We start from the raw sequence: 22,247 nt of genomic DNA, 5'->3' as shown, positions 1-22,247 counted from the left end.
TTCGAAGTTATTATGCAGTGATAGACTACTGTCGCTTTCTGGAATGGCACACTAGTCGTATCTATCTTCTTCATAGAATTTAAGTTTTCACATAGGAAATGACAATTTGCTGTAGTGTCTATCCATAATAATTTCTGAACTACGAAGTTAAGGCCACAGCGGTTCATTTTTTTTAAATAGCTACTCTGCAGCGTTTTGAACTGAGACTCAATTGCAGAGCTTCTAGACCTAAGCTAAAATGGGTTCTCTGCATGTCATAAACTATCATATAGTGTCTCATTGATAATATACTAATGACACATTGTTTGCAGGGAGTCTAAAATCTCCACATAGAAGAACATTAAGTGTTGATACTTCTAAAATGAACCAGCTTGACAGCACAGTTGATGAAACTGCACTTGAAGCACAGAATGACCCATTTACCAATGTGAGTGCTTCGTTACCCCAAAAATTTGCTACACTGCCAAGACAGAAGAATCCATTTGAAGAAAGCCCAGCAACATGGGATCAAAACATAAGTCTGTTTTCCAAACCTGTCGAAATCAGGAAAGAAATTAAAAAAGAGAAAAAAGAGAAAGTTAGTCTTTTTGAAAGAGTGACTGGAAAAAAAGATAGCAGGAGGTCAGATAAACTTAGCAATGGGGGATCAGACAGTTCTACTGACTTGAAATCACCTAGTGCGTTTGGTGAAACTCATCAGGAGAGTTTTGATTATGATTCGACTAATCCGTTTATGACAAACTTCAAGCCTTCAAGCATGTTGCCATCTTCAAGGTAGGTTTTTGCTGTATTTCAATCTGATATCTTGAACATGTTATATAAATGAAAATGTGAAGTGTTGAGGAACACAGCCTTTGTGATTTATATATGTTTATATCATTGCTTATCTTTCTAAGTAAAAGCTATGAACTTTATATATAGCTTGATCTTTTCTTTATTCATTTTGAAGTCACGTTTATATTATTAATATGTACTGTGAATGTTCTTGGGTACCTGCATTTGTGGAAGACCTTGTTCATGCTTCAGGATAGGTTCTTCCTGAAAGTTGTCCGCTTTCACTGAACACTCATTGCTAATTATTACACTGCCCTAAGTTGGGTTTTTAGAGGGAAAGGTTTCATGGCTGAAGAAAAATGAAATGGAATAAATAAAAGGGTGAAACAACTGTGAATAATAAGAACAAATCCTTTGGATATCACTATTTGGGAAAAAAAAAAAAAAACATTTAGAGTCTGTATGTTAGAGCACAAGAATTAAAAACCATTGTGTTTCTAAATGGGAGCACCCACATGGGCAGTTACCACACTTGAATTTGTTTGATTCACTGTAGCTTTGCTGAGTTGGTATGTATTCAAGTCAGCGTACAAGGCAGCAGTTTGTGTTAAGCAGAGTGAATTGGGTTACGGGGCTGATAAGAAACTTTGATTTAAATAATCCATTTTGTTCTTTGTTTGTCAAAGTATACTTGTCCTTCAAAAAAAAAAAATTGTATCCCACAGTTAGTTTCCTTTCTGGTTTTTGTTTGCTAGTCAGGAAGATACAGTATCTCTCTCTTTATATATATACATATGTGTGTGTGTATATATATATATATAAACATATACACACACCCCTTACGTATGGTGTTCCCAATAGATAAATGTTTAAGCAGTTAATTATTTAACGTTTATTGATTTGCATTTTTCCCCCTGTATATTAATGCCAGAAATTAACAGTCCATGTTTCTATTTAATGACTTAAGTTTGGTAGAAATTTAATTTAAAATCAAAATGCTTCAAACTTGAATTTTAAGGTTTTAAAATAAATCACAGTTTTAAATGGAAAACAGGATTCTAACAAATTTGCTTTTTCTGTCTGTTAATTCCTTAATGACACAGTAGTATTTTCTTTAAAAAAAAAAAAAGTTGCTTTTTGTTTTCTTGTTCTTTAAGATTTTAGAACAGTTTGATCTTATTGTATCCCAACCCAATTTTATTCCTAAGTTAAAATGCATGCACTCCTGATTTAAACTTATAATCATTTTCTCAACAAAACTAATCATGAATGTGAATTTGATAAATGAACTGAAATGGAACTGCTATAGAAAAGATTTTGTTGCTAGAAGCTCAAACAGACTTCAGTGAATTATCTTCTCAGAATCTTCTATGAGTCAAGTCATTTCCTAGTGTCTTAAATAACATGTTTACAGACAGAGTCTTAGAATATTATTTATTTAATAAATGATTTATCTAGATTAGAGTAAGGTTAGGATGTAGCTTGGTTTGTCAGAAGTTAAACTTCCATTTAAATAATCTCCTTTAAAGAGAAGCCATTTAAATAACAATTAAAATTACATAGCATTTATTTTATTTTAAATGAAAAAATATTCAGACAGATGCTAGATACAAGTAGTGAGATCTTTTGAAGTTCTTGCATGCAGCAGATCTTGATAAATATAAATCTTTAGTGGTAATCATGATGGACTTTTTTTTTCTTTATTTTGTAATTAAAAAGCTCATCACAGTGCCCATTCAGAAGGACTGTAGTCATTTGTTCCCTCTTTGTATGAGCCTCTTTTACTAGTTCTTGACTTTTATGTAAACATAAACTTTTGATAAGACAAACAGATATTCTGTTATTTTCACAAAGCCAAAAACAGTAAACATTTTGACCTTTTCTGTAAAACAACTATTATGGAATAATATCTAGCATGCAATAATTTAAGTTAGAAGCTCTTGATTTTTGTATGCTCCAGTATTATGTTCTGTGAGAACCTTTTAGAATAAGTTCACTTTCTTTCAAATACATCTTGTACAATGATTTTCTTTTGAAGTAGAAACTAATACAAAATGTGCATATTTAATAAGTTTACAGTTTAAGTTTACCTTTTATCTGTGGAGGATTTGTTGAATAGAATCCATTTTTAATTTTTCAAACTAGTAATGCTGTGAAGAAAGAATTGTATAAATCTGTGGGCACAAAATAAATGAGGTTGAGTAACAAATTCAGCATGCAGAAAGCATACACAGGGAATTTGGGTTTTGAGTTGTTTTTTATTTACTCAACATGCTATTAAGCTCTTTTGGATGGATACAGTTTCTAAAGTAAACCAGGCAGTATCTGTTTATTAATGTGTGTCCAAAATTAGTGTTCTGCTGTGGATGAGGAGTTTGCTTTGCAGGTGGTTCTCCCAGTTAACTCCACTTGGTTTGAGTGATGGAATGGTCCCGAGGCATGTGAACTGGATTACTTCCTGATGAAACTCAACTGGAAGATGTATTCCAGGAGCACATTGTAGCCACAAAAGGGCATTCAGTCTGTGGGAACAGGCTGGAGATAATGCAAAGTGGAAGAAAAGAAACCCCACATGAACCCTCTTCCCTACCCTCAAAAAGATTGACCAAACTCGGCTCCTCCGTGTGCGTAATGTGAAGGTCAGGTTCTTAGCACCAATGAACCTATGTCTGTAAAGTTAGTGGGAGTCTTTTCAGTGACTTTAGTGAGCTTTGGGTTAGCCTCAAGTCCATCCTAATTAATTGTTTGGTAATGTTGACTAAGCAGTAATGATTTGCAGGGCAGCAGCTCGTAACAACATCACTAACTCATGGCTAGGTGAGTTGCAGAATAGAGTTGCTGAAGAGCCCTTCACCCAACCAGTCATTAAGTGCTGACGGGCTGTATGCATACTCTGGCACTAATTACTCTTACTTATTAATTGAAAGAATGATAAATACCTCTTCCACGTGTTTCTCAGCTGCTGGTACAGAAAACGTAGAAGTGGTTCAGCAACAGTTGTCCCAGGATTATCTGAAAATTATTATTTTCATTAATATTATCTATTATTTTTACTTCAGGCAGGTTTAAAAAGTATTTTGGAAAAGCAAAACAAACCTGCCTGGTTTGTGTATAATACTAGTTGTCAGGAAATCACAAAATATGGCCCCCTAATTTCTATTAATCTCTGCTCTGGCAAAAGCTTGTCTATGGCTTTGGTTAAATCTCTTAGTCTCCCTGCTCTTGATCTGTAAAATGGGGATGATATTTTGTTACCTCTTACGAATGCTAAGTGGAGAAATTAGTGGTTTTTTAAGGGGTTTATAGAGATGGTATTTCAGTATTACATAAGTGTTAAGATTGGGGGGGTGTTATTGTCTGGTGTAGGAGTAATATAGATATTTATGAGCTGATTTCTTGACAATTTAAAAATGCTTCAGTCTCACAGTGAAACCAGAAATTTGCTGGTTTTGCAAATATTACAGAACCTGTTAGTTCCAGAGGATTTATATCATACAGCCAATGAAGAATTTTTAAGCACACAATATGTCTAGTATTTTAAACCAGCATTTACTAATAATAGTTTTGTCTTCGTACTTCTTAATCCACTGCTTTGAAAGTTTTAGCTAATATTATCTTAAATTGCATTAATTCTTACAATTACTGCTGTTGTCATGGCTCTCAAGGTTAATTTGCAATTAGGAGCCACGTGGATTTTTGTATTGAACACAGTTAGAGAAATTGAGGGTACTCCTGGAAAACAAAGATTGTTTTGTGCCACGACCAAACCTTGTGCATCATTTCTCTGAAATTGTTTGTGTTTAGGAAAATACACTACAGTAGGCTAATAAACTGATGTGAAAATTTCTCAATTTACACCACTTGACAAGTGCTAAAAGAAAAGCATCTTTAATTTTAATGTGTTATTAGGACCTTTTTAGAGAGATTGTACAAGTTATTAACAAGGTCCTCTGAGACAGGAGACGGGTAATTAACAAGACCTACAGAAAGAGAGTTTAGGTAATTAACAAGATCTTAGGCACTGGACACAGGGAAACAAATAGTCCAATATTTAAAGCTGACAGGTTGTTACTAGTCTGATCGAGTTCCAGATCTGGGAAACTGAATTGATAGATGTTTGGAGCTTTCTAAGAAACTTTATATGTAAGCGTGTGTCTGTGTATACATATATGTATAAATATACAGAGAAATGCATTTTAAAAACCCTTTAAAGTGGCACTTCCATGACCTAAGTACTGTTATACTTACAGAAAAGAAGATAAAGCTTGTGTCTACATACTAGTTATGCTTTTATCTCAAGATCTGGCAAAAAGTATGTTGCATTCTAAGCAGTGTGGAAGATGGAATAGTGGAGGAGAAAGTGACGTGTATCTTACTAGGATTCACTGTAACAATGTTTATTTATGTAACAATAGTATTTATTTTTTCTGTGCTCTTTTATTGCTTCAGCTTACTTTAAAAATTGCAACTAAAAAAAACCCAAACAAACACCAACACCACCCCAAAAACTCAATCCAACCCTTAAACTCATCTATTTTGGATCTTTCTGCTTTGTCTACAAATTCAGAAATACATTTCTGAATGTGGTTATTTTCTTCAGCCTCTCCCTCATACTGTCATCACACGTAGCTGTTAGAGCTGCCTGCCTCTCCAATGTTGCCTGTTCCAAACAAATTAGTATCTGCAGTTTCATTTTTCCCTATGGATGTAATGTTTGAAATAAGCAATGTCTCTGCATTTTGATATGTTCATTACTAGATTTGGAAAAAAACAAACAAGTGAGGTGCCATGAAAACATGAGGCTCTTGATAACCGCAATGTGTTCAGATCGTATTAAAGTTGAAAGAACAGCTGACATCTGTTAACATTTCAGCAAATACTAAAATCTTCTATGTGTGACAGTTAACTAGTTAGAAAAGCTTTTGCAAAATTACGGTTTTGCTCTGACTTTCTAGGTTACTGCTTGTCTGTTGAGCTGTTAGTAGAGCAGGTGCCTGTCTGTAGTCAACTGCCATTGTAAAGTAAAACCTGTTAGCTTAAACCACAGTGAAGAGAAGTTATTAGAGCAATAACTTCATCAAAGATAAATGACTGTTAAATGGTTTCAGTCTCACCTGTTCCATACAATGTGCCAGAGACATAGTTACTGGCCACGGCTACATTGGAGTGAACCCCAGCAGTTGCCTGGTCAGATCAAAGGGTTGGAATGACTGTGTATTTCTTTACCAAGTAGGTCATCCTTTTCCAGTTTACCGTGCAACTTGCTATTTTTAATTTTCATGTGCCTTGTTCAAAAATGTTGATCTCTAACATTTAATTGCTTGTTTGCTAGAGTAATAAAATCTGTTCTGACATTTTAACGTGTATTTATTTGTTAGTGAAAAAATGACATCAGGTGAACTGTGATATTTTCAGAATTTTGTTGCTCCTGTCAGTGTTAGCCTGTCTTTAAGAGCAGTGTACTTCTGCATTGCTTTTCCTGAAATGAATTTTTGTCAGTTCTCTGCTGAAATTTGACTAGACTTATGTCTAGTCAACTGTGATTATCTATAGTCTAGGTACAATATTGATAGGCTATGACAGTGCTTTAATTATACTGTAGACTGTTAAAATTTGTTAATTCAGTGTGGTAAAGCTGTCAGTAAAGCGTTATTTCAGCAAAATAAACACATTACCGGCATGTGAAAGGTAAGGGGGAACTACAGAACAAGCAGAAGTCATGAAAGGATTCTTAGTCTGTTCTGCCAGGACTGTTTTGATTCAATTTAGAAAGATCGCTGCATGTCACGAGAGAAGAATGAAATCTTTTGCAAAGCTACTACAAAGCAGTGGTCACAGTATTTGGGACATTACTGGAGTGCGTTGGAACAATCCATTCTTAGATAGCTATTATAGGAATACCTAGTATTAATCTTGACTTTTGCAGACTCTTCACCAGCAATCACTTACTCCTAATTAGTTGTCCGTTTCAGGAACGTTGTTTTCAAAGTTGCAAAGTTCATCCTGCTGGCTGCATGACAACATTTTTTTCAAGCTTTCATTGTCTGTTGGTGCACATTATGGCGTGTAAAATTTTTTTTGAGTGGATGCACAAAGCATATTATCTCTACCAATGCGAAGTGCACTGCCTGTTCTATTTTCTTAAAAGAAATAAAATATTAAATAGTTATATGCAGCCTCTTTGTTGATAAATGCAGAAGCTATGTAAAACCGATGCACTTTTTTTTTTTTCCCAATTTCATTATAAGAAGACAAAATTAATGCTATTTTTTTTAAGCATTTAAAAATGTTTCGGGAAATTTCAATATAAAATTTTACTTTAGGGTTGATTGATTGTCTTTTCCAACCTAAATGATTCTGTGATTTTTTTTTTTTGGTTGACTTACAGATCTCTAATACTAAGGTATTCTTATGGAAGTGCTGGCACAACTTTTAGTATAACAGTTCTTTAGTGGTCTCTTGAGAATAAAACTTCATTAGTTTTTTAACCACAGCACAACAGCCTAGTGAAAGGAGGAATATTTATATGCTTTAAAATATTAACATTTTATGTAAAACTGTTGTTGTTTGTTTCCAGAAACTTTAATTAAAATTCAGTTGAGTACACTGTGTGAGATCGGTTTTGATTTTAGAATGTCTTGTAAATCCTGAATAATAAAAGAATTTGCACAAGTAATGCGTCCAGCAGTGTGCAAGTACAAGTGCCATTATTTTAAGATACTTATATTTTTGGAAGGAAAAGGCTAGCATTCTGATAGAGCTCATGAATGCAGCCCTGTATGCCTCCACTTCCCTTGATCTGTCTCCGCTTCAGAACTGGTCACCAGCTTGTTGTGGATTCAGATTCATGTCTGTTTTCAAAATGAAGGTGTTCATACATAAAGCTAAAATTTTGTTAAATTCTTTTGAGTTGTTTTAACTCAAAGCTGCTGTGCTTCTAGGTAGTTGCATGGTTGTGTTTCTGCTGCGCTAAATTGAAATATATGTGAGCCACAAGAGAAAAGGCTGCTTCCTTGAAGTGTGTATTGTTCAGGACCATTATCAAGCCCTGTATTCTGAGACCGTACGTTCTTTATCTCACAGAAACGTCTGCCATCTTTAAAGGGCTCTGTAGAGTGCAGCAGTATACTCATGAACAGACCATTTCCAGAGAAGTCTGTGTAAAGAATATGTAGTTTGAGAAAATTATTTGCAAGGGAAGTGTGCCTTATGTTCAGAGTTCAGCAGGTTTGGTCCAGTTTCTTAACTCCTGGCATGAGACTTTATGGTAATATTAAGAAAATGGAGTGATAGCAACAAAACCTGATACTCCTTTTGTGTCCTCCTGGGGTTACACAAACTCCAGAAGGCCATGGAACATGGCTTGACAGCAGGACAATTTATATAGTGAAGTGTCTTAAGTGATGTTCCCCAGAATCTGATTGTGAAATAAATGGTAATATGCTTACTCCATACTTGCTTAGCTGCCAGACATGACAGTCATTCCTTCTCAGAGTATAAAGTGATGTCTGCATTGCCAGACACAGCAGGCTAATAATATTCTATGGAAAGCAAAGTTTCTGAATTTCATTAACTGTATCTGATTTTATTAATTTCTTTTGTTTTTCTAGTACATTGGTAATACCTCGAATTGCATCCTAATATTTTAAGGTTTTGATATGTGTTGTGAGAATTCAAAGAAAAATGCATAAGCACTGTAATAAGAATCAGTCCAAAGACTGAGAAATAGGAGTAATATTGCAACTCCGATGGAAAATGAACATGGTAGAGCTTTGCTAATTGCCTGTTCAGAGACATTCCATATTAAAGGAAAAAAAACTAAAAACTCACACTGAGCTTATTGATATAATGGATATTTTACAGGATGTCAAGTTAACATAGAAGATTTTAATACTTTGAATAGTAATGATTAATGCAAATATCCTAGATTTAATTTCTATTAGTATACGGTACAATGATCATATAACTGATATGAATAGCAAAAGATAAGTAAAATGCTTTTGCTCCTTAAGAAACTATGCTTTCCATACAGCATAATTTAGGAGTGTGACTCCCATTCATAATGTTGTCAGAGTAAATGGTTCAGGCACTAAAACATTTAAATCACTTAGAGCAGAGATTTTTTTAAACATTGTTTTAATCTCTGGGCATTTAGAAGCTAAATATTTAAGCAACCACTAGACCTAATGTTTGAATGTTGATAACTACCATTAAACTTCAAAAGACAAAATTACAAGCTGCATTCATAAACTTGAGCTTGTGATACATCCTATGCTCATCTCCACTGTGTTGAAGTTTCTATGCAAGCTGCAATTAATCGACACGTAATGGCAGTATTTAGCTGCCTCATAAAAAATAGGTGTTATGAAAAAAAAAAGTAAGTTTAATGTGGTTCTAATGAAATATATTTAAATAGGGAAAATAAGAAAGTATAAAATAATATGCTTGCTATGATTATGAAATAGTAATTCAAAACACTGTACAGAATCAGCATTGCAGTATGTTTGTCTCCATTATTCTTATACTATTTTTATTTCTCATCACTTTTTTCCCCATAGCAACATAGCCATAGGAAAGGGTTCTCATCTCAGATAACCTAAACTGAAATCCAAACTACTAAAACCCCAGAAATTCCAACAAACTTTATTTATTATTCAGTAAAAATGTAATATAAAGGAAGTTACTTCCCAAGCAACGAAGTAATGGATATAATTTAATCTGGTAAAAATATCTGATATAAAGTAACTGTTAAGGAAACCAATTGAATTTCCAGATGAGTGAAATGGGGGATGTGACTGTTTGCTGTACTAGATCGAAGGAGTCTGTTCTACCTATAGTGGGGTAGGGGGGCGATGTAGGAGTTGGTGGCTTGCATGGTCAGCGTCGCCTCCCTGGTTGTGCTGCAGCTGATTTTGAATCTGTGCTGGTGTGATTTACTTCCCTGTGGCTATTTCCTAACTTTCTCAAAGGTGATTGGAGTGAATGAACGTTTAGTAGTTGTAAGAGACAAAACTGTTAAAAATCATTATAGGACCTGGGATATCACCTTGAGGCATACAAGACTCGGTGGTGGTGGAGAGGGGGGCTGCTTGTGCTGTCTGGGTAAGTGGGAAAGGTAGAAGATGACTTGCTTTCTTGAGATGTGAGGGACACAGAAGCAGGAAGGTGGATGAACTCTTTTCAGTGAGCAGGAGGAGGAGTAGTCAGGCCAGTTTGTGTCGGTTGAAAGATATGTCCGTGGGAGGGTGTTAGACTCAGACATAACCACACCTGGGAGTTACACAGCGTTAATAACGATGAGCCAGAGAAACTCAGTTTGACTGTAGTTCTCAGAGTGAGTTGGCAGAAAGTCCATTTGTGAGAAAAGAAAAATCTTTTTACTTGTAAACTGAGCAAATTTAGTTTGGGCATAACTGAGAAACAATAATTATAGAATCCCACAGTGCCAGTTTTTTGCAATCACTGTTCACAGTAAACTGCACTCAAAAAAAAAAAAAAAAAAAAAAAAAACCACCCAAAAAGAGAAACACTTTTTCCCAAGCTATGAATAGTTTTTTTGCGCTTCCATAGCAAAAGTTCCCTGCCAATTTATCAAACCCTGGGGAAAAAACAGAGATGGGACTATAACTAGCACTATCAGTATGAACTGTGATTGTAACACAGTAAAAAAATGACATTATTTTTTATAATTGCTTAGATCAGTGATTTTGGAATGCTTTTATGAAGTCAAGAAAACGGCTGCTCAAAGGAGGCTTACGATGGTTGTACAGCATGTGGGCTGTAGTCCTAGAGGCATGTTTTCTGTAAGCTGTTACCAGTAATCAAGTGAGATGGTAGCTTTAGGGGTATATTATTGTGATGAAATTTAAATTAAAACATAAACACTTTCATGAATTTCAGTACACCAAACATGCAACTCCCCCAAATGTATGCATTCATAATTTTACAGTATTTTCTTTTGAGGTATTGCATGGTCCTTGGACAGTGAGTTATGGGTGCAACAGCGAGAGCCTGCATCTGCTCACGCTCACCTCGGTCTGGAAGCACTGGCAGGAAACCCTGCGGGGCTCAGTGGGGCCGCGGAGCTCCCACCTTACAGGCAGACAATCTGATTTTTAAAAATGTTATATGCAATCTCAGCACCTGTTTCTTCCCTGAGAAACAGTAAATTTTCCACGTATCTCTTTAAACTATAAGTAAAGGTATTCATGGGGTTTGGGTTTTTATTGGGGAATATTTGGTTTAATAGTTTTTCATTTTTTGCAAGTATATTCAAATTGCTTCGTGTAAAATACGCAGATGTGCGCTTTGGTAATTGCAGTTAAAATGTCCACAATGTTAGAGAAACAATTGCAGGTTTTTTAGCTGAAAAAAAAAAAAATTAGGCTGTATTGCCAGTGATTTATATTTCTAATTTTCAAACGTAACGTTTCATAGTCAGAACTGCTGCTTTTCTTTTAAGCTGCTGCTATGAAAAAAGAGGCCTAGAACTTATATCACAGAAACTATAAAGTCATTCAAGGCAATGAAAGTTCTTGCTTTTTTAACCTTTCAGAAAGTCACTCAGTTGAGCAGTCAGGCTGTATTATTCTATATCTTGTCTAACATGAGGAAACAGTCCCAAAAGAAAGATATCCCAAATTAACGCCACACTTCGTTAAATAGAGACATTCTTGGTTTTCATCAAGCTAATTCGATCCAGTTCAGTTAACTCTTTTTTTTTTTTTTTTTTTTTTTTTTTTTTGTACTCGGATCACGAAAGGCAGTCATGAATGAAGCAAGTTCATCATGTGTTTGACACATCAGTGTGAAACTAAAAGGCGGGCTGTGAGGGAGGGTTCCTGCCTTTAGCTTTTTAGACAATACCCGATGAAAGAGGCCCCTCATTCAAAACTGGTCTCCAGCAAACTAAGCAGGCTGCTGCGGATCACTGTTACAAACAGGTATAATGGGAATTAGCCAGAACTTGATTCGTCAGACACCTCTTGGTTTCTAGTTGTGACTGTTGGTGTAATCCAATCTTTATCCAATATCCTCAGTCCAGCAGATCGTTCCCAAGACTTTTCTATGAGCAAAAAAACTGCCTTCTTTGGAAATGAAAAATAATGTACAGAATAAAAATTCTAATGTAAAAAAAAAATTGTAAACATTTTTTATCAGGTTTTATATTTTATGTAATACGCATTTGTAAATTATGTCCTTTCCACTTCTATACCATGAAATATATGGCTTATAAATTCAGATAGCAGAGCGATGAACAGTCACAAAATACATGTTCCTTACTTTAAACTGCCTTTAAAATAATAAGAAAGTGTAAATATATTTTTGTAACTTTTTGCATTATTCTCAGTCAAATGCCACCCGTGACAGCCAGTACATGCAATCTGCCTAGTAGTTTCTGTCGTGTGAAAGAATGTCTGCTGTGATGCTACCAAGTGAATAGTATTTGTGGGAGATATCAAAATTCTAAACACATTTTGAGAGTTTGTTTTCTCTCCAAACTTGCTGTAGCAAGTACATAAGAGCATAGCAGCACTGATTTTTGAAGATACTTGCTAATAATTACAGCGACCTGAGAGACCAGTAGGCCTGACACGTAGACAATGGCTGTTTTTATCAATATCAGTTGCACTTTTGCAGTTGAGGAAGAAAAAAATCTCAACGCAACAACATCGTGAAACAGCTTTGGGTTTTGGATATGTGGGATAATTGCTAGGTTTATAAAATAATAGATTATTTACTCAGTTTGAAGTATGGAGCAAATGGTGCTGTCCTAAGATGGCTTTTGAGCTCTGGCTTGAGCTGATGGTCACACTGGAATTTCTAAAAAACCTTACTCCTCTAGCAGCTGCCATGAAAGCTGGGAATACATGCTAGTCTGCAGGGTTTTGTTAACAATCTCATCCCTGTTTCCAGTCTATTTCATTTAAAGTGCCACTTTTTGCTTAGAAGCTCAAGGTAAGTCCAGAGATAAGAGAAGAGCTAGGGAAGCCTAATCAGTAATACCTTTTCTTGCGTTTCTTAATTATTAAAATCTTATGACAAAAAGAATATGGAAAATACAAAAAAGTATGAACAACTAATATATTAAAATTTCCATTAACTTTGAATATTTCCCTACTTTTCCTGAATTCAACAAGTCAAGAAAACAATCATATTAAATATTTTACAGCTATGTGCCTCATTCAGTAGTGTCTTCTGGTAGATGTTTTCGTCAGCTAAGTATGCACTGCTAATATTTGGGGTTTTGGTTTTTTTTCCACAGTTTTAATACAAATCCTTCTGGCATTGAAGACCTCAGGAAAACAATGGTGAGTTATGAGGTATTATGGAAAGCCATCAGTAAATGCCAACTAATTGGCACTTGACACAGTATAAGCTATTAATCTTGTTTAACCTCTCATAAGGAAATGTTGGGGGTTTTGTTTTTTCTTTTGACATATCCAGAAAATCTAATTAGGAAATTACAGGCTTAATTTAAATTTGGAAGTAAAGGAGAGTTTTACACTCAATATCTAGTGTACTTCTGGTATGATGATGTAGAGAAGAAGGGAAATATCAGATGTTTGCACAGAAAGTAAAAAAGAGAACTGTTGCTTTGGGGTATTTCGGATGACTCTAGAGAAGTAGTAGTCAGGTGAGGAACTCTGCATTAGGCAGTGATGTATTAATTGACCTAACAGGAGTTTTCTGTCACTATAGTTGGAGACCTAAAGACAGTCTTTAAATGGCAAATCAAAATGTAAGTAATGAACTCATACATGATAGGAGTAATAATGCAAAATAATAAATGAACAGCCTCTCAGTAAACACTAAAAAAAGAAATACCTGAAGTTGTTACTCAAAATATTCTTTTGACTCTAAAAGAACCTAGAATAAATTGTGTACTAAGAAAAGACAAAAAAAATCCACAGATTTCCTATGCAGCATCTTTTGTTGGAGGAAAATACAGTCTTACTAGAATTTGTTCTGTGAATAGATAAAATCTTTAAAAGTGGGTTTGCTTTCAATCTTTAAAATATATAGAAAACAAGTTTCACAAGCAAATATGACTTTGTACTGTTTGGGTTTTTTTCTGGTTTATGTAAATGCATTGTAATAACATTTGATGTTATTGTAAATGCCCAAGTTTTTATAATGTAACTAACTGGTGGGAGATGTCAGAGTATATGAAGGCTGCCTTTGATCAGATAGTAAACTGAATTCTACCAGGCGGTTACTTAATCTCTGACAAAAAGCGACATCAAAAAAATTGATTCAACTTAGCAGCTATTGTCTGTAAAGTAACCATAATTACAGTTTCTATGTGCTTGCAAATACACTACCTCAAATCATGTAATTTATTGCTGGTAAAAGCATCTGTTTAATTCTTTTAAGAAATAAGATGTGAATTGTTTTATTTAAAGGATTTAAAGGTGATAAAAGAAATCCTTGATGATTTTTGTTTTGCAATACCAGCTATCCTAAATGTCAGTTGTAGGATTATGAGGTGGTGCTCATTTAATACAAAATACAAATTAGGTGGAGAAGAAAATATATCTCAACCATAGTTTTGAATTAAACCATTTGATTATTATTTTTTCAAATATTCAAGATTGCTTTCTAAGGTGTTCGAAGTAATTTATTATTAGGTTCTGCAATAATAGCCCTCACCAAGTTATTATATTTCTTCCTTGTGCATCACATTTAGTAATTATGTTTGTATGTCTTCTACTCTGGTGCCAACACCTGTCTCTGAAAGCAGTGTTTAAATGGGAGAAGTAGCCAGTTGAAAGGGCGGTGTGAGCTCTTTAAGGCCTAATTAAGAACTGAAAGGAAGATGAACTAAGTAGGACAAAAGATGTGAAAGTAGCTTAGATGGTATTCCCAGAGCAGAATTCCTCATTAGAACAATAAAGAGATGATCAGAAATTGCCAAGACTTCATTTTATCTAAGTCCGTTTCCTCTGGCTGTCAGCGTGTACCCCAGTAATATTCTGTAGCTGAGACAGTCGTTCTTCGCACAGCTTATGATTCAGAATTTTTTTCCCTTAATAATTCATTATAAGATTAATGTTTTGTATCAAAATTTTAGTATCTGTTTTTGTAAAGATATAGTTGTTCCTTGCACATTCAAGTATCGCTTATTTGCTCAAACGGAACATTTAAAATCTTCTTTAACAAGCTTTATTTCCAAGTCCTAACATCCTTTAACTGGAGTTTTCTTGTGTAATTAATGTGATAGGTTATTCCCCCCCCCCCCCCCCCCCCCCAAGATCTATATGGAGCATGTGTATGACAAAACATCTTTAAAGCATATGTATCACGCACAATTTTCCAGTAAAGTTTATATAATAATCAAAGACATCATTGCCTCTTAATTCCTGTTCCTTTGTCAAATCAGAAAATTAGGGAAACACTGTGTTTTAGACATGGAATTGTTAATAATCTTATTTAAAAATTTAGTACCATAAAGAGAAAATTTTATTTCCATCTTGTAGAAGAAAGTGTGCTAAAAATACAATGACCACAAAGTGAAGTATAGTTATCTCTTCTATACTTGTTGGAAATCAATTACCGATTTATAAATTTCAAGTTAACTGTTTTAATAAAGTGGGAGTTGTTATTGATCACTTACAGTCTTGTAACTTGGTAGGTTTCAAATACTGAATACAGGTACATAAATGTGACATTAAATATCTCAAATGTAGTGAGAAACCCTTAAAAGCACATATTTTTGAGACCTACTGTACTATAATTGATGGAGAGAGGCTGATTGAGGTGTCGTACTTCAGCCTATTGCACCATCATCTTTAATTAGGCTTATTTGAAAACTTTTCTCACGTGTATTTTAATGATTCAGCATATGCCAATGTGCAAATATGGAGCTGCATGGAAAGAAAAGGAATGGAGCATGGAAAGGGAATGAATATGACTTTACTATGTTGTTTGTGCTTGGTAGCTGTGCAAGCTTTATTATTTTTAATGACAAGTTTCTACTGTAAACAAAAGCTATCTTGTGTTCTTCTTCTGCCCTGTTAGAGGTGCAGAATTTGAAAGATTAGATTATTTTTCTTAATTAGAGGTTCTGTATCTTCCACATGTCTCCATTTCTGAATCAGATAAAACTTCTTGCTTAGCATGTCTAACTGTGCTAGTACTTTTATAACCCAAATCTCACAATCTTTTTCTCAATTAAGCATTTCCAAATTTTTCATAATCTGGTTACTTGAAGTCATAGCTAATCTTGACACAGAATAAGACATTGTCGTTTATAGTATTTTGGATCACTTGTTGCCTTTTGTTAAGGGGATTAATTTGTCCATCTCTGCTAATACCTGCATTTGCTGAGTTGTCAGAAATTTTTACAGAAACAATTGTTTTCCCTGCTGCTTAATTCTGGGCCCCTGCTGCATCCAAGCAGGCAAGCAGGCTCTTTCAGTAGTACACATTTCTGTCGTAAGTGCTCTGGTGCAAACAAGATGCAGCCTTTTAGTTTCACCTAAAATTTTAAATCGAAAAGTTTTGTTACATGATTTTGGCCAAGGCCTGGAGGACCACTGATGACTAAAAATACAATATGAAAGACAGATGAGGGCTGATGTCATTTAAAGCTAAGTAAATGTTTTGCTGTGATACGCTCAAAAGGCGAGAACTTGGGAGAGTTACAGCGGGACTTGAATTCTCAGGGCTCTTTCTCTTGTTCTTCTGTAATGAAGGTTTCCCAAAGTGAACCTGCTAATTGTTCTTGTGCTTACTGATCGGTACGGTCATTGACGGTGTATACATCTCACTGAGAACGGTATTTTTTTCTGAGATGACAGTTTGGGAAACTTCGAACTGGGCAACCTGTCTCCAGTTGTCTGCTCCAGTGGGGGAGTTGGAGGGAAAAGCTCTAGAGCAAATGGAGGTGTGTTGCCTAAGGAAAGTTGCCTCTGTCAAGAGGTGCATGTGAGAAACATATGAAAAGCGATAACCCATCAACTTGTCCAGAACACTGAACTATTTAATAAAATCTCTTGTTTTTCTTAAACTTACCTGTAGGATGGAAATCCTTTTGATGCCACTGCAGGATACCGTAACCTTACTTACGAAGAGGTTTTGCAGGAGCTGGTGAAGCATAAAGAGCAACTTAAGAAGAAGGACACCCATATTCGTGAACTTGAGGATTACATTGATAATCTTCTTGTACGAGTAATGGAAGAAACACCTAGTATTCTCAGAGTGCCATATGAACCTTCTCGAAAAGCTGGCAAATTTTCCAAAAGCTGAGACAGCAATACTTGATGGTACTTTCTGCTGAATACAGTAGTGGAAGGAAATCACACATTAACTTTTCAACTTCTGTTTATTTCTTTTCTCCTAAGAAATTTCAGGAATCAAGGGAGGACAGGACTGTGGCACGGGGCGGGGGGTTGTTTGTTTTTTACTCCAGACACTAGCAGGGACTGCCAAAATTAATATTCTGTTAGATTACCTGAATATTATTTTTTTTCCTTTTTGAGAACATCTTTAGGTACAGAATGGTTATGGTACAGTTAATAATGCACATTAAATATGTTCATGCAGTTTATGTAATAGCTTAGTGTTCACCATGTGGCAGTTTCAACTGGGAAGCCTGTGCTGTTATGAATGTTTTCTTGACTGATTATTGGTATTATGCAAATATATCGATTCTGATATTACAGCATGCCATCAAGACCACTGTTTTCAAGCCAGTGTAGTACACTTCACTAAACCTACATGTGGTTTGTTGCAATGGAATGTAGTTTGTTCTACACAGAGGAAAACAGTGATGCACAGTCCTTGCAGAGTAAATGCTGTGTTCTATACAATGTGCTTTTTGTATAACAGTGTAAAAAATACCATGCCATTCCAGTAATGGCACGTGCTGGAGTCAGTTATTTTACACTTAAATGCTGAATTTTGTGTATAATTATTGAACTTTGGTAGTGAGCTCATGACATAAGGTTGTTTTGAGGATCTTTTTTGTATGAAGTTATTGCATGCCTTTTTATATGTTAAAGTACTTTGAACAGTGTTAATAGAGTCGGAGGTAGGACTGGAGGAAAGTATGGAATAAAGATATGAATACTTTGTTCAATCAAAGTCTGCTACAGTGAAAATGTAGGAGAAATGAACAGAGTGACATAATTCAAAAAATACATAACTGACTCAATTTAAGGTTGAGTTTTACATGATACATATCTGTCTTAGTTTTTTTTAATCTTATGACAAGGAAGTATATGCCTTTAGAAATAGGCTATGTTGCTTAAAGACATACAGAGTACTTAGAAAGGCTTTTGATTTAAAAAAATCTATATGTGTGTAAGTACTTCTAAAAGTCAGTTTTCACTGAGCCAAGTGAAAGAATGTAGTAAATGTCTTCCTGATGATTTAATAATTGTAAAATGACATATGAAAAAGGTATCTGTTATTCAGTAAATTGACAAAATATAGTGATGAATGTATAATGGGAAAATACTATAGGAGAAGAATCCTCACAATATTAACATAAATAGATATTTTAATTTTCTTCCTGAGAGTCTCAAATGGATTCTCTGTTGCTGTGAAACAGTAAGATGATATTAAAATAAGGTACAGAGTATAGAGAACTGTCTGTCTTTTCCTCCTCTTATTTTTCTACACCTGATCTGCTTGGGTTTTTTTCTTATAACACCATGTAATCACTGTTGCTGGGCAGGAAGAAAATTCTAAAATTAAATTCCAATTTTTTGTTGTTGTAAAAGATCTAAATATGTTTTCATTTTTAAAACCACAAAAAACAGTAATATCTTGAATAATTATGACCTGGAGAAGTTGGAAAAGTTCTATTATCTGAATGCTTTTGATAATGTTAGTATTGTATGACAGCACAGAATTATTCCTGTTAGAAAAAAGTACATCTTTGTACAATTGTTCTCAGATTTCATTTACTCATACTTGGCTTTTTCTTCTTCTCTTCTTTCTTTCTTCTTTTTATTTTCTTTTTTTTTATTATTTTTTTAGCAACTACCTCCCATCTCCCTAGTGCTATGTCCCTAAAACATATGCAGTTTGAGTGTTCCCAGCCCACCGTTGGGATCCCTTAGCATAGATCATTGTGCCTGAATGGAGCCTGAGTGATTCAAGCCCCACCTAATTGTAGTGCTCTGCATTTAGACATTTGCAGCGCAGCAACGGGCCCACTTATCAGGTAATCTTTCTTTTGACAACCTAAGGATTTATCAAGTCCGGTACCTCATAAACCACGTGAATGTTCTTTTGACCCACTTAAGATCTAAATTACTGTAAATTTATTGTAATATATACAAAGTGCCAAAGGTTATGTACTACATTATGGTACGTTTACTGTTGGAAGTTAGGTTTTGCACTCAATTAGATTTTAATTTCCTAATTACACCAAGATGTATTTCAGTTACTCAGTATTTCCATAAAAGATCTTAAACATTTTCAAATGTTTGGCCAAAGCAAGTGGTTTTCTCATATCGTTAATGGGGAAGTGTTGTGCAATTGTTTTGAATTCCACAGTCATTTTCAAACTAAGTGGTATGAGACCATCTGTAGTATCTCTGATGATTGAATCATACACACCAATGGGGTTTAACAAATAAACTAACCAGAGAATATGCTCCAATGACTTTTCACTTGCGAGCCAACTTATAATTATTAAAATGAAACTCTACTATATTTAGCACCTCTGAAATCACTCCTTTTAGAATGTAAATGTAGAATATCAAACTGCATAATTGACTAAAAGCAGATCATTTGACATATTTGCATACCAGGAACGATAAGCAGATTAAAGGTAGCGAAAAGATCAATTTTTGTGCATTAGTGGAGAAATTTAGTGAAGCTTTGAATGTGCTATCTAGTCTTTATCTGATCTGTAAGTGAATAAAAGCACCTTTTGTTTCTAACTGTTTGTCAAGAAAAAGGGGAGAATGACAAATGCAATTTAGGACAAGGTAAAGTTACTAAGAGAGGCAGAATGGGACATTTACAACTATGAAAATATTTTTATAGAGTTCTTACAACTAAAGATACAGGCTACTTTTGGAGCAATTCTGGAAAGATTACATGCATGTAATTTTCTGCTTAGAAAGAAAATTTTCACATTTTTCTGTATTTTGAGATTATTTTTGCAAAGCATCTTCACCCCAAGTGTATTTTTTGAACCATGCAGCTTTTGAATGAAAACATTTCATACAGAGTGATTTATATGTTGCAAACAAAGGAAATTCTGTTTCTGCCATAGGATAAAATTGTAAACTTTCTTGTAGATCATTTTAAAACCACAATAACATGCCACTTACAGTCAGTCTTTCTTGCCCTTTGAAATGTAGGGATGAACCTTTTGGATATCTCTACATTATTTTGATTTCTTCTCTCAAAAATTAGCATTAAAGTTCATCCATGCACACACTATACTTTGAAGTTATCCTTTGAACACCTCTGCTCATAGCCATGTATTTTACTTACTTTAAAGAACAAATATCATGGCCATACTTTAATGTTGTAAGTAATATAAACTTTCTGCCATTCCAGAAGGATGTTTAATATTTATGTATGTTACCTCTTGCTGCTGTATTTTATGTTTAGCTTGGTTTTCCACCTACTAATGAATGTAGCATTCTCCCTAGATTATACATAACTACATTTATTGCTGCTGGCTCTGTATCAAGAACTATTTGTAATTTTCCAGCTGTGAAAATGTTGCCTTGCATTTAGGAAGGTTTCATGATTTGGGGACCTAATGAAAATCATGCTCATTAGGTACTAGGCTGCAATTCTTTCTGTACAGGATGCCCCTTTCTTACATGCATCTTAAAACAAACAGAACTGCTGTCTTAATATGTTTACTGCTGCACTGGAGGTTTGTTTACACTTCCAGCTTTAAAGAAAAATTATTGTCCTATATCAAGTATATAAAGCAAGCTCATGCTTTTTTGCTCTTTATGTATCCATTACTGTTGTAGATACAATAGGCGCATTAGCTGTGGGCTTTTAAAATGGTGATATTTAAAGCATGTTGACTAACTTCCTCTGTTTGAAGTCCACGGTGAAGGATTATAGCACTGCTGTGTTGATGATGCTAGATTTAAGGGTCTGTCAGCACTTTCAGTATGAAACCCTGTTTTCAGGGATTTATAACTTCTAAATGTAAATACAGTCACTGGAAGTATTTAATATGCAATAGGTAGCACTTTAATCTGTTTATGAAGGCTGTTGAGATCTGTTTCTGAAGTCATGGGTCTCCTAAGGCATGGTGGGCATTTGCTTTATCTTTCATAATTTGTACATGGAGGAAGCCACTGGATGCTACAAATGGTAGAGCCATTCCTATTCATCTTAGAAGCTTCCAGATGTCTTGTATTACAACATACTCCAAAAAGCTGAAGATCCAGGTTATATAGGAAGTCTGTAAAAGATATGAACATTACTTATAACTTAAGAGTTGATTTTCGTCTCGTGCAATCAATGGTAGTTTGTCTACATTTAATAATGGTACAGAATCACAACTATATGCACATGTGAAAACTATAAACTTAGAATGCATGAAAAACTTTTTTTGTTTCATTGTTGCAACTTCAACTCCTTTAATTTGATTAAAATGTTATCTTAATATTTTCATTTCTGTTCATTAAATAAATATTGCATGTCTAACACTAATAAAGCACCACAATGCACTACCGCAGTATTTCTCGAATTGTGATATTAATCTGTGTTATGCAAAGCATGTAACGCTTTAAGCTCCGCTTAAATATGTGTTTGAAAGAACCATGCTGTGAAGACTCTCAGACTCCAGAGAAGTGTATTTCCTTAGGAACAGCTCTAAATGAATATCCCAGCTGTTTGCAGGGTAGCCGTTAAGAGAAATCTCTTCAGTAGTGTCCAAAATGTATAATTAGTGAAAAAAATGGCATGTTCTTAAATGCACTAGTATGTGTGTCGTCTTTTGTGTGACAGCTGCAGTCCTTTTAAATGCACCATTCCTCTGATTCTGTGTTTGTGTAGATATTACTAGGAGTTCTTCGGCACTGCAGGCCAGAACTGCATTTAGCATGAGGACAAACACTGCAAAATTTTTATATGGAAAACATGATGCATATTTCTCTTCATGCTTGACAGAATAAAATGCAGCCAGAATGGCAGAAAACCAGGGCATTCTCCCTTGTCCATAGGTATTTTTTTCCAATGCTCACAGAAGTTTTTCAGCATGCTTTTCTCAGAAAAGGAATGCTTTCGCCTGTCATCTTTTCCTCTTCCTTGAGGCAGCAAGGCAGCAAAGTCTGTCCCCTGACAATAGTAGGTTTTCTGGGTGCTAAGAAGATATGCAGAGTGGTCCTGACCCAGGAAAAGAACGCCATGAGTAGTTCACCCCATTACTTGGAGGCTTGAATTTCCCTGGGATGCAATTCCCTTGCAGTTAACTTGCTCTGTGACTGGGTCCTTTGTTGTACAACTCTGAACTTGGGAGAATGAGAAAGGGT

At 34.9% G+C, this 22,247-nt stretch overlaps 1 protein-coding gene across 1 annotated transcript in view; it reads left to right on the top strand.

The window, feature by feature from the left end:
* RAB11FIP2 (RAB11 family interacting protein 2) overlaps positions 1-21,454 on the top strand; it is a 34,111-nt gene extending 12,657 nt beyond the window's left edge. Inside the window, exons 3-5 of the mRNA XM_080401040.1 lie at positions 312-774; positions 13,040-13,085; positions 16,798-21,454. Coding sequence (XP_080257166.1) covers positions 312-774; positions 13,040-13,085; positions 16,798-17,025 — 737 coding nt within the window. The 3' untranslated portion in view covers positions 17,026-21,454. The remainder of the gene's footprint in view (positions 1-311; positions 775-13,039; positions 13,086-16,797) is intronic.
* Positions 21,455-22,247: the final 793 nt, after the last annotated feature.

This window comes from Falco punctatus (genome assembly GCF_963210335.1).
Source record: "Falco punctatus genome assembly, chromosome: 9".
In the NCBI taxonomy this organism is placed as follows: Eukaryota; Metazoa; Chordata; class Aves; order Falconiformes; family Falconidae; genus Falco; species Falco punctatus.
The sequence above is the reverse complement of the archived record's forward strand: the minus strand, read 5'-3'. Positions and strand labels throughout refer to the sequence as shown.